This window comes from Gavialis gangeticus, unplaced genomic scaffold, assembly GCF_001723915.1.
Source record: "Gavialis gangeticus isolate Ggan-Ray unplaced genomic scaffold, GavGan_comp1, whole genome shotgun sequence".
Taxonomy (NCBI): Eukaryota; Metazoa; Chordata; order Crocodylia; family Gavialidae; genus Gavialis; species Gavialis gangeticus.
The window spans coordinates 39,595,371-39,608,766 of NW_017729032.1; the positions used below are offsets into that span (position 1 = coordinate 39,595,371).

A 13,396-nucleotide genomic window follows, 5' to 3' on the forward strand; every position below is an offset into this window, starting at 1 on the left:
CCCAGGGTGTAACCAGCAGTGGGAGCTGCCCCCACCCTTCCCCCCCACAAGTCAAGCCTGTCCCACACCCCTGCCCCCCTGGGCAGCACCTGCCCCTGCTCCCTCCCTCACAGCGGGGGTGCTGATCTGCCCCCCCACGCTCCTTCTTTCCCCTTTCCCTTTCCAACTTACCAGCTGGAAGCAGCTCTCCATGCTGCCTGCTCTGCTCCATGCTGCACTGCAGCTGCGCACAGCACAGGCATTTATTGGACAAATTATCAGCCCCATTGGGCTGATATCCAATACAGTAAATTTTCTTTATATTAGTACTGATTCAATATCGGACTGATGTATTGATGCACCTCTAGTATTTGTTTATCCTTTAATGTTGTTTTTCCTCCTCTTTTCCTACTACTACTCTGGCATGGCCCAGGCTATCACTTCAATACAATCATTTTCAGATTTTATATAAGAAAAACATTAACAATTTTAAAACATAAGACCAACCTATTGCCAAGTCCAGGCTGAGCATCTGCAGTTGCTGGACTGAGCCATAGGTAGGAAGACAGATGGGTAGACCAGAAGGAAACATCATGGAGCAGAAATCTGGGAGGGACAGGGTCTAAATAGAGATCTAGGACTCACAAATGTATAACAGAACCATACTCCCCAGTTTCAGAATTCCAGAGGCTTTAGACAGGAGACAGAGGCAATAGGTAAAAAGAAGATATAAAATGGAAGTCAAAGACATCAAGAAGGCAGAGGGGGAGCAGGAACAAATTAAAGATCTCCCCCACCCCTACCCCCATATCCTAATCCCACTTCTTCTCCCACCTGCCCAATTTGGTAGGAAGCCCAGTTTAATTGGTCTTCACACTTCTGTTGGAGGATAGCTTCTTCTTGAAAACTTTCAACTTGATTTAAAATAGCAACAAACTTTTTTTAAGGACCAAATTTTAAGTCTGTAAATGGAAAGTTAATGATTCCAGCTGGTTCTTCGCTGTCATATACGCTTCATAATTTTACATTTTTATACTGGAGTAACACCCTAATGTCCCAGTCAGGATCAGGGTTGCTGTATTAAGTGCTATATAAAATAGCAGATGGCTTGGTTCCTGACCAGCTTAGTATTTCTCATTCAATCTTAATTTTATCTTCTTGACTTGTTCTGTAATAGAAATGCACTGTGGGATGCATGCAAATGAATTTATACCCTGTTTATTAATAGGCACTAAAGATTTCAGAAGTTCAAGACCATATTAAGCTGTGTCATTCCTCAAGTTCTAACTAATGTTTTTGTAGCAAGTAATACGTTTCAAAAGAACTGGAAAGATTTGCTTTTCATTATACACTCTTCATTAAATGGTGGTGTCAGTTAATATAAGAGCAATTTAAGACTTGCAATTTTGTAATACATCTTGTAAACATACTTCAATAACAAGTAGCAAGTAGTGTTGTCGCTTGTTACAGTGTATTACAAATGGAAAGTCCTTAAATAGAAAATCTGATTTTCTAATCTCTGGTTTATAAAAATCCTTCTTCAAAATTGAGTGTATATAGTTTTGTGGAACCATGCAGGGTCAAGTATTTGCGGGTGGGAGGGAGACAGCAGATGGGAAGGAAGAGATGAGTCAAAGCTGATCTGTATGTTTCAGATGTAGGAAAAATTTGGAAGAGGGAGCTGGAAGACTGCCACCTCTACTATGCAGCTAGTTTGTGGTGCATTCTGTATCGTGGTTGTGCTAGTAATGACTCTACAAATGGGAAAAGACTCTACACGTGGGAAAACTATTAGTAGCTTTAAACTTAGGAAGTGTGTTACATGTATTACATATAGGCCTGACTTTAAATAACAGACAATGCAATTTGTGTGCATTAACTTGGGCATAGCCTCAGTTTTGCTATTCTCTTGAATTTAAGAGCTAGCTCACAGACTCTTTGTTGACCTGAAGCTTTCTGCCAGCCCCATTGTAGCAGTCGAGTTAAAAATAGAAACTTCTTAAACATATGTATGTTTATACAAATAAACTTCTGGAAACCTCAACTACATGTATATTTTCAGGAAATATAATTTTCTTTTAAAATTTAGTAATGTGTGTGTTCTATACAAACGTGAATCTTCATCCAACTGCAGACTATGATAGGCTAAAAATGCTTTAATGAACTAACAAATAGCTCAATAGTGCTTTTCATAGTCTTGAAAACAGAGCATTTTGTTGCCAAACAGGAAATCTGAGTTTAGAAGTGTGTTTCCATACACATGCGAGAAATCCATCAGATGCACTCAGAGAGGTTGACATACTATTTTTAGGATCATGACATGACCCGCATTATTTTCACTGAACTTCTTTGATCAGATGTTCAAGGTATTGGTCATCTAGTACTTCCACATACCTCAACTGTAGTTCTATGCGTTTCATAATCCTTAAAGTCAGGCCCTAGAATTTATTTGGATGCTTTAGTTGAATAGGATTACACCTGTATTATCTAAAATTTGCAACTAGTGGGGGGGGGTGGGGGAAAATCAACTTTCCTTAATCTCTTGTTACATGCCTTCATTGTGACCTATTCTAATCTTATTTCCTGGCACAATAAATGGAATTAAACTAAGTAAAGATAGATACTGAATACCTTGTTTCTACTTTGCACTCAAAGCAGGCAACACTCACCCCTAATACAATACTAAATCTAGAGAGAATAAGCTCTGTTCCCATTCCAGGTTTTACTTCCTCATCTCCCCTTTTCCTTACCCACCCATCTTCAGGGAACAGCAAGAGTTTAAGCCACTTGCTCAGAGGATGATTCCAACAGCTGAACTAAAACAGGGTGCAGCAATGGACAGATGCAAGTGAAACAAAGCATGTAGGGAACCACAACCAAAGAATGGAAAAATCCATTTTTATATCAAGCTGCCATTGCTCAAAGCAACCCTTAAAATGGAAACGATATACTTATTTTCAGTTAAGATGATGCCATGATATTTTACTAAATAAACAAACACACTGATATTAAAATAAAAGTTCAAAGTGCTTGTCAACATTTATATCTTGAATGACAAAATTAAAATCTAAGTCTCTCTCTAGTACTCAGATTCATTTTGGAGTAAAATGCTATCTGTATAACAAACAACCCTATAACCCATTTTCACAAAAAAAATCCAAATAGATTTAACTATTCAAACAGCCATTTACTGTTATTAAACTTCAGAATTTTGGTTTCTACACATGAAATGAATCCAGCAAACTACAACATTTATGTAATATACAACTTGTAATGCTATTACAGCTGGTTAGATCTTAAACAAGAACTTACCACAGTGGGGTTACCACTGCTTATCAACTGGCTGACTTCATGGAAAATGCTCTTGCAGTCAATTGATTTGTCTAATGATCCTCGTTTCACTATGACTGCTACTGCTAACAGAATCTGCTCCCGAACGTACTTTTGAAGGCTGCAAACATAATAAAAATATTTAGTTCTTGCCATTAATTTGAACACCACAAGGTTCCTATAAAAACAGAATTTGAAAACTGATTCGTTTTTAAACGTACAACATGAAAACTTACATGAAAAAACTGGCTGCTAATGTCAACCAAGGATTAAGCAATTAGAAATCACTAGCACTGAAATGTTTTCTATCCGTTAGCAGAGGAAGATTAAAACAAAGGCAAATGAGATGTATGCAGAAACTTATAGAGGTATTTTGGAGGCACTTTGTCAGTACGTACTTAGGCCTTTGTAAGACATAGGTTAGAAGGAATGTTCGCAGTGACTCGATGCTACTTTTTTCCAGGAGAATCCATTCTCTTACAACTGCTTCCATTATCGCTGTGGCAGCTTGAAAAAGGACATAGTCCACTTTACTAGTTTCTGTTAAGAAAACCAAAATCATTCAGTTACTGGATGATGTTATATGTTCACTGCTCACATTTGTTGAACTGAAAAAAAACCTCTCAGATAAATGAAAACAGTCAGTTGTAGTTCTGTGAAGTAATTTTGCTTCAAGAGTGAGGTTCCCCCCTAACGGCACCTCAGACATATAAAATCAATGACCACAAATTAGCAAATCTTCACATATTATCCAAGGTAAGATTAGGACCTAAGAAGGCAACTGGATGGACAAGGAAGCAGGGACTGGGATGAGGAGTAAGGACAAGAACAGACAGGATTAGGCAATGAATGAGAAACGAGTTCTGTGGGAAAAATAGTATGTGAACTTTATACTGAGTAAAGATTATTTCATAAGGGTATGTGCACAAGAAGCTGAACTGAAATTACTAAGAAAATTTTCACATTTCCTCTTCCGAATGCTTGACTTTGCAAACTTAATTTTAACATAGTTGCGTGCATCTATGTCTGTACCATGTAAAAGCTGTCAACCTTACCCCTGTAAGTTTAAGAATCAGTCCCACTTTAAGTATTTAACAAGCATTTAAAGTAGAAATTTGTTTTGTGATTAGGGAGGAATAAATAGGATAGGATCATTTACATTACAAAATAATTTCAAACAAAAGACAGCATTGAAAGCTAATCATTTACTTAGCTGCCATGCACAGAGTACAAGCTTCCACATTTACCATGAACGAGCTAATCAAATCTCAATTTCCTGTTAAAGTGTAGGAGACACAGGCACTCAGGCATTAAAGCAATGAAGGTAACATAAGTAAGAGAGACTAGACAGGAGGCTAATAAATTACTATGTAGCATAATTTGAAACAGAAAAAAAAAACAAACCAGAATCTGAATTTAATTTGGTGTTACCAGATCACTAACGTCAATGCCTATTTACCATTTTAAAAAAAATTCTGGGTAGCACTAAGGAAAGAGCAGCATGGAGACGTGGTTATAGAATAGTGAGGGGACAGTAGCGAGCAAGCTCAGAGGCAGTAAGGAGCTGCAAAAAAAACATGACTGTGGAAAGTTAGCTGCCAAAGCCAGAAATATGGGCTTGGTTAAGAGAATTGATGGTTTGAGGAGCACAGCTGATTAAGAAATAATTTTAAACGCTGACAATATTCAGACTTGCACTGTAGCATCCATTTAAGATTTAGCATAAAGTGATAAACCAATGTAAATCTATTCAGTTTAACTGGATAAGAGTATTAGATTATCATTAAAAACCAACGCAGAAGCTTACACATAAGTGGGCCAAATTATAGTTTCAACATGCTAAATTTAAAAATTCTTTAATTTATTAATTTAAGAAAATATAAAGTTATTAAAAATAGAATCTTTTCCACAATGAACCAAAATTTAGCTGCAAAATTGGAGACATCAACAGGACTGAGACTTCCAGTTCCATAGGGCAGACATCCACAATGTAAGGCAAGTAAGTAACTGGTAGGAAAGTATGCTGTTCTCCTCTAGGCTAAGTACAGAAAGTCAAAAAGCTCAAGGCAGAATCAGACTCAGTCTAGGCAGCTTTGTCAAAGCTACATAGGTTAAACTGATACAAACAACTGAACTGACATTCAGAAAAGTTGGGAAAGGGAGGGGAGGCCTGCACTGACCATGACCAGTAGGTAGGGGGCGCTAGAGCACACCTCCAACCTGCTGGCCATTGTTAGCCCAGCCCAAGTGTCTCCAGCTGGCTCCTCAGTACATGCCCACAACCTCTGCTGTTTCCCCACACGGGGTTAAGAAGCCCCCTGTCCAGGTGCTGGGTTTCCCCCAGCCTGAGTCTCCAGGCCGGGCAGCCCTGGGGAGCAGAGGGGAATGCCACCCCCCACCTTCCCAGCTTCCACAGGAGGGAGGGAAAAGAAGTCCTCCCGGCCAGATGTCTACCTGTGCAGCCAAGCATTGGGACACCAGGAAGCCTCTGCTTTGGCGGGGCTTTCCCCACCGCAGCCCAGGGTCCCCCAGCTCGGGGCAGCCCCAGGGAGCTGAGGGGGATTCTTCCCCTCCCATACCCCAGAGGTGCTTGCCTCAGCCCCTGCCAGTATCAGGGCAGCCTCAGGGAGTGCAGGGAAATTCTTCTACTCCCCTGCAACTAGTTTTGCCTCAGAAGACTCCCAGCAGCTGAGGCAAAACTGACTGTGGAGGAGTAGAATTTCCCTTCACTCCCTGCAACCTGCAGGGGCTGGAGGCAAGCAGCTCTGGGGTTGGGGAGGAAAGAATTCCCCTCAGCTTCTGGGGCTGCCGCGAGCTGGGGGACCCTGAGCTGCAGTGGGGGGAAGCCCAAGCAATGCAGTCCCTGTTCTGCTCAAGCAGACAGCACAGCCCAGGACTACAAAGCATGCTGGGATGCTGAAGGACTATGAGTTACCTTGAACCAAGAAGGGATCTGGGGCAGAAGTTCCGTAAACCAATTTGCCCTAAACCATTTAAGTCTGATGCTACATCCAACCAGGTTTATCTTAAACCAGTTTCAGCCATTTTGAAAGCAGCTTATGTGCACTGAACTTCTGTTGTGTTACAGGTTTACACCAGTTTCCAATCACTTCAGCCAGTTTGTGTGCAACTTCTGCCCCTAGCCCTAGTGACAGCCCTTTGCCAGCAGGTTTCAGAGCTATTTGCTGACATAAGAGGAATATTAAACTTTGAAGTGGTGAGTTTCTATTCCAGGTTTCATAAAGGTAACACTCAAGTGGCAAGAGCCTGTTTCTTCCTTCTCTCCTCTAATTCGTTCCATCCCTTACCTGGTTTCTCATCTGCTATGCCCACTCCTCCCCAGCCCATCCAGGCTTTTATTCTCCTGTTCACCATCATCCGTCCCAGCTCCTCTCCTTTACCCCTTCTGCTTCTGTGCAACCCTTCTCCTGACCCCCTACATTTTTCACCTGGCTGCTGCCCTAGTACTTCCCATTAATCTCTCTACTCCATCTACTGATTCCTGTCGCTCTCTTGCTCTGCATATACTCCATCTCATGCAGTTCCTTCCTCACTCCTTTCATTTTCTCCCACCCTTATATATCAACTGCCTTATTTCTTGGCTCTTTGCATTCAACCCAGCTGCTACCTCCTTCCCTCCACACTGTCTGGCATCAACAGAGAGAGCAGAAAGTACAGAATAGCATCTCAGTTCCTGTCCCCTGCATCACAAGAGCCCATAGAAGAAGTGATAGCAGCAGAAGTCCTACTCAGCCCTCGGGCTGGAGCATTTGCAGAAGACCTGGGATGTGAATGTGGATAGTTTACCCAACGCACAGGAACTATATATAAGGATCTTGCATACCCCAGGCAGATGAAGTCTAAAGAATTTAGGTGTCAACCTAATGAATCTCTGCAAAGTTTGTAGAGGCGGTGATTGTTCAGAGCTTTCTAACCCATCTAATCTGAGCAACTTTTCACAGGGACAGCAGAAGACAAACTAGGGTGATCCCCTCTATTTCTACTAGCCTATCAAATTTCAGCCCTTGCTGTTAAGCATGGATCCCATAATGGAAAGTGTCAGGCAACCTTCATTATCTGTGGCAACATTAATAAACTCCAGAACTCTTACAGTATTCACCATAAAGAGTGAAGCAGAAGGTAAGGCAGGGGGGCACCTTAGAGACTGACTGGTTCAGAAAGCCTTGGGCAACAGCCTACTTCATCAGAAGTTATGAACAGACTTGAAGAGACCAGGAGTGTGCCCAAAAGCTGAATGTACAAGATCAGCTTCTAAATTATTTTAGAAACTCAGATGGACAAGGAAGTTGTACCAAAACTTTGTTTAGTTAATGCAACTATGAATACAAATAAGGCCAAAAAGCAGTGAAGGGAAATGGAGCTTTTGCACTGGAAGTCTTAGTTAAAGCACTCCAGCAGCTCTGCAAACACATCAAAAAGTACCTAAAATAAATAGTTTAAAACATACTGTATTGTGCTAGTAATCTTACAGAGCTATTTTTCATTTACATTGTAAATTTGCTGCACTTCACCTTTAAATTCACTTTCAGTACTGGAGTCAGAAGTAACAGACTGTTTCAAACAAATTTCTTTTAATTAAGCTAGTCAGCTGGGCATAATGAAACCAATTAGCACCAATTTAAAATGTTAGCATAGTCAGAGCACTGTACTGAAAATAAGATGGATCAGGAATCATTTAAAAGCAAACAGCTTAATTTTCACTTTCCCAACTGCAAAAGACCTGCATCATCTGACAGCCATTACATTACTGTCATTCTAAATATCTCAATAAATGCATTAAAGACTTACCCAAAATATGCTTGCAAACAGCAAATGGTGATTTTGACTTTCTAAATGATAAGAATATGTGCTCGGCATGCTGGCGTTGTTCATTATTGACCATGGAAGGTGGTGCCTAAGAGAAAATAAAGTTTCCCTGCATTTTAGTAATCTGTAAAGTAACATTCTTATTGCATACGAGTAATTTCATGTTCCAGTAAGTATTTATCTCAGTGACTAATACCAAAAAAGGCAAAATTAAATCCGCCATGTCAAGGTGCCCGTAATTTTTCTGGCACAGCCTTCCTATTAGTAGACTATCATGAATACCCACACCTACATCACAATGTAAATACATCTTTTTATGAATATTCACATTGCAAATAACCACGTTCTTCTGCATTGCTAATATTAAAACAAAAACACACTGAAAAAAGAATGATAGATGGATATGAAGATTCTCCATGACTCTTCTCTCTCGTGGACTGACACAGCCCAAATCAAAATAGAGCTCAAATAAAAAGCCCATCATCACCATCTAAAACATAACATGAACTACTGAAATGTCAATCAAGAGACATGGAAATATTGCTAACACAAGAAAGGTAGTACTTCTGGTAACTTTTTTTCCCTGAAAGTTTATATTTAGATTAGAAGTTGTAAAGAATATAGTATTTCTAAAAGGTGAAAGAAACTGGACGTGTTATCAGCAGTAACATACTACCCTCTAGTGCTGAACATTAAAACTGAGAATCTCAGTCTATTTTTTAGTAGATGCTAAGCACTTATTCTCATCTGCACTCTTTCCCAATTATAGAAAAGAATGATAAATATCCTTTGCTGTCTACAAGCACTTTTCTACAAGTATATTCACCAGCTCCAAATATTAGCATTATCCTAACCAATGTATATGGTAAGAGTAATTCTCTATCATGCTTCAGTGCAAGCTTCTATTCCTTAATAATTACACACCACCTCCATTTCCAAATTAATCATTTCACTAACATTTTACATACATATATGTAGCAAATAACAAGATTGCACAAATTCATCCATTTTATCATCTAAAGCAGGGCTGTCCAACAGGGACAACTTCTAATCTAAATCCAAAGCCAGCATAGCTCCTACACGCACACACACAGCCTCATCCTCAATTCCAAAATAAGTGGCTTTTCCCCCACCTATGTTAAGTGGAGGGGGAAATAAAACAAACTCATCTTAAAAACAAAGTAATATGGTGTTGCAAACAAGATCAGCAACTGAAGGAAACCCAGCTTAGTGCTATACTGATAAGGTATCTAAAATTCATAGCTGCACAGGGGATATGCAGCCCTCAGATGTGACCCCTGCTAGCCTGGCCAGCAGGCTGTGCAGCTTCTGGCCATGTAGAAGTTGGACAGCACTGGTCTAAACAAAAAAACCCCATGTTTTATCCTTGCATTGTACAGTCACCAGAGGGAGCTTAAAATTCACCAGTCCCATTAAGGTAATATCAGCATTACCAAGGCACAAAGAAGAGTCTAACTTTTCAATTAATTACATCAAAATTTCTAAAAAAAAAAGTCCACATTAAAAATGGACACAGGTTTAGTTCTAAGCCAGCCTCCAACTGTTCATTTGATCCAGTTTCAAACACCTTCATGCTACTCTTCACACACTGCAGAAGAACTCCTTCTAACTGTAGAAGTACCTTATAAAGGCAACCCCTGCTTAACGCTGTTTCGCTTAGCACTATTTTGCTATAACGCTAATTTTAACTCGATACCTGATTTCACTTAGTGCTCAGTGCGTTTCGTTATAATAATGCTCGCAGCCACCATCTTGGGTCATCAAATACTTTCGGTTTCACCTAACTTCAGTTTTTCAGAAACCAATTAAGAGCACTAAGCAGGGATTGCCTGTACTGTAAGGCTTACAGGGTTGTTGCTTGTAGCTCTGGTGGTCTAAGGACATAGGTTCCTTAGACAAGGTTCTTTGGGTAAATGTGATATCTTTTATTAGACCAACTAAAAGTTATCCTTCTTCCAACTCCACACCCACCCCTTTAAGACACTTTTTAATGTAAAACCTAAAAAAAAAACCTTGACAAGACTGAGGCTGCCAGTGTGCTGCAATTGCTGTCCATCATATGGACCTGTATCATCCTGTTCCTTGTTATCCTTTCTGTGCATTCAGCCATTATCTTTTTTGCCTTATAAATTCATTGTTAGCTTTCTTGGGCAGAAGCAATCTTTATGTTCTCCGTCTGTACAGCACCCAGCACAATGATGCCTTCACCTACAATTAGGGCCATGACGCGCTATAATATTTAAAATGGGTTTGTCCTTTTTATTTGATCGTTAGTTTCTCTTGGACACAGAAATAGGAAATGCTGATGGTGTCAACAACAGCACTGAATAATGCAGTCTAACCTAAGTGGGACTACACATATGAATAAGAATAATTATAAATAAGGATGATTATTCACATGAAGGAAAGACAAGCCAAAAAAAACATTTTTGCAGAGAAATACAAAGACCATAAGCCTAGAGAGATTATCAGACAAAACATTACAATTCTAGTTTTGCAAGTCAGGTTTTACAGAGAAGCTCTTCCTTCTCTGTCACATCCCACTAGCACTAGGTGGGAAACGCAAGAAGAGGATGAACAAATCGACTACAAATACCTGAAGTAAAACTGCAGCAGGGCCAAGCAGCATGTGTTGGAGGATTTAATGTTCTGTCCAAATTGCAGAAATACCAGTTTTTCACAATCCTACACTAGGAAAATCCTGGACTGCTGCTAGGACTATGCAACGAGCAAAAGGGGTGAAAGGGGAAAGAAAAGGACTTCTCTTTTTCCTCTTACCTTCACCCAGTTCATAATTCCTTCCAGTACTCATCCCTCCACAGGACATGCCATTCTGCTAGGGAACGGTTGCACAATAAAAGTTAACAGTTCCTCTCGGCAAAACAGCACAATGCTCAACATAGAGCCACTTCAGGGACCTGGACATCTTGTGGCTTCCCTCAGCACCACCACATGCATTGGCAAGCTCCCCAGAATGGCATAACCTAGCTCTCCTTTTCCAAGAGTTCAGTAGTGGCAAAAAGCTACAGAGTGCACCTTTCCAGTGCCAGCCACAAGCTCATAAATCACTACAAAAACTGTAACTAAACTTTTATAACCAAAGTTAGAAATCTTCAACAGGCAATGGAGCTAAGAGCAGGGCAAACTATTTCAGGAATTCCAAAGATGAAGCTGGAATGACAATCAGGACACAATGGGATTCGCAGTATAATAAAAACATAGGACTTGCTACACCAGATCCGACCTTAGTCATTCGAATCTGATGTCCTCACTCCTTCTGGGCAATGATAGATGCCTCTGAGGGTGGGGAGAAATCAGAACAAACTTACCATTAACAGTGATAAAAATAATATACTCAAAAGGGTTTTTTTTTTTAACCATAGGTTGCTGGCTTATACTCTCAAATGAGGGTTTATTTTTCTTATAGATGCTTATGCCAGCTAGCACAGCTGTAGATTGTTCCTTATTCACATACGGAAATCTTATTGTTTCTGGGATTCTACTAAGCATTTAAAAAAAATGTTAAGGGTAAAGATCAGTGAGTTAACTATACATTACGTAACATATCTTGTGAGCTGTTTTTCCAGTGTTACTGCATATGCCCTTCCTTTTATACTAAGACAAAGTAAATAAAAGTACCCAATGCAATTAATCCTGTGGAGACATTATTTGTATATTTCCACCATGCTCTCGCTTATCTGTTCCTCTCTAAATAGTCATAATTTTCCAGCATTCACCTCATATAATGGAAACTTTCCATATATATAAGTTTAGGCAGGAGGCAGGGAAGGGCAGGGCAACACCTTATGGACTAACTTGTTCAGAGACATGAGCTTTGATAAGCTACAGCCTACTTGGTCCGATGCTATGACCATGTAAGCTGTAGCCTATGAAAACTAATGCCTCTAAATAAGTTAATTTATAAAGTGCCACCCTGCCCTACCGTCCTTCCAGCTTCAGCATAACATGGCTAACTATCTCTCTCCATTCCTAAGTTTAATTGCCTGACCCTTTCTTCTATTCCTAATAAAAAATAAATAAAAATAAAAAAACTTTTGAGAGATACAAGTGAATATAAAAATCAGTGGTATTATTTCTTTTAATGCTAAAGAAAAAAATGGGCTCTAAAGGATATAAATAAAAAGAGAGAGTGAATTCAGAAAGGGTCACACAGGTATGCAAAAAAGTGATTACAGACAAAAAAAAAAATCTTAAAATGAATGAATGCACATTGAAAGTCAACACGAAAAGGATGATGTGTTTTGGCAAGGGCCAATAAACTGAGACCTGGAAAGCAAACAGAGAATGTAAAAAAACTACAGAGGAAGATCAATCAAGGTAGGCTAGACTGACAGTGACAAGCAGCGGGAGTGAGGAAAGCAGGAGGTACATAATAAAGCTGGTTCATATACTGAGTGGATACCTAGCCCTACTGAAGTCAGTGGGAAAACACCTTTGACGGTACCATCAAGTCACTTCATATACACATTTAAGGTTATACATACTTCCCCTCCCCTCACTGATTTAATTCTGAAAGCGGATTTTAAGGCGGAAGAGGAGGGGAAGGAGTAGAAGTCTTGTATCTGATCCCTGCTTTACCTCCCTTGTTTGCTATATGTCTATTTACAAAATTTTATATCTGACCTGTGGTAGAAATATTTTTAGCTAATGAGCCACAACAATTTTGGATGATGTATTAACAGTGATACCAGCTTCTTTCTAGATGCACACAAATTTCAGCTCAGATAATATAACCTAGTGACCAAGTATACATCTAAAATTAACAATCCCTGAAAAGATAACACAACAGTTCTGTCTTCTTCCTAAGCAAAACCCAATGGAGAGTGACTTGGAGAGAAGCTACATAAGTATGTTGGTAGATCAGGGGTGTCAAACTCTCTCATCTCAAGCCAGATCTGGCCTGCAGGGTTCCTTAGAAGACCGAATCCAACCCAGCCTCCAGTGGTGGGGTGTAAAGCAGTGGCATTAACTACTGAGGGTTCCTGAGCCACAGGAATTGATGCAGCCATCACTCACCCCTCTGCCACCAACATGTACCTGCAAAGGGGCTCCATACACCAGAATTCATCAGTATGCCCCACTCCTCAATTCCCATTCCTGCCTGGAGCCCCTCTGGCACTCCGTAGATGCTCACAGCTTATACCCAAAAATGTGCTGTTATCATATTGCTCTTTTATAGAAATGTTTTTGATATAATGCGGCTGAGCTAATGAACAAA

The 13,396-nt window shown here is 40.0% G+C and overlaps 1 protein-coding gene across 3 annotated transcripts in view; it reads right to left on the minus strand.

The window, feature by feature from the left end:
* The window catches only part of XPO4 (exportin 4), a 143,665-nt gene extending 135,415 nt beyond the window's left edge, over positions 1–8,250 (minus strand). For all 3 annotated transcript variants that reach the window (XM_019524537.1, XM_019524536.1, XM_019524535.1), the window contains exons 1-3: positions 8,119–8,250; positions 3,708–3,849; positions 3,292–3,430 (exon numbers count right to left, since the gene is read on the minus strand). In XM_019524537.1, coding sequence (XP_019380082.1) covers positions 3,292–3,430; positions 3,708–3,849; positions 8,119–8,212 — 375 coding nt within the window. In that variant the 5' untranslated portion in view covers positions 8,213–8,250. The remainder of the gene's footprint in view (positions 1–3,291; positions 3,431–3,707; positions 3,850–8,118) is intronic.
* Between the last annotated feature and the right edge of the window lie 5,146 nt (positions 8,251–13,396).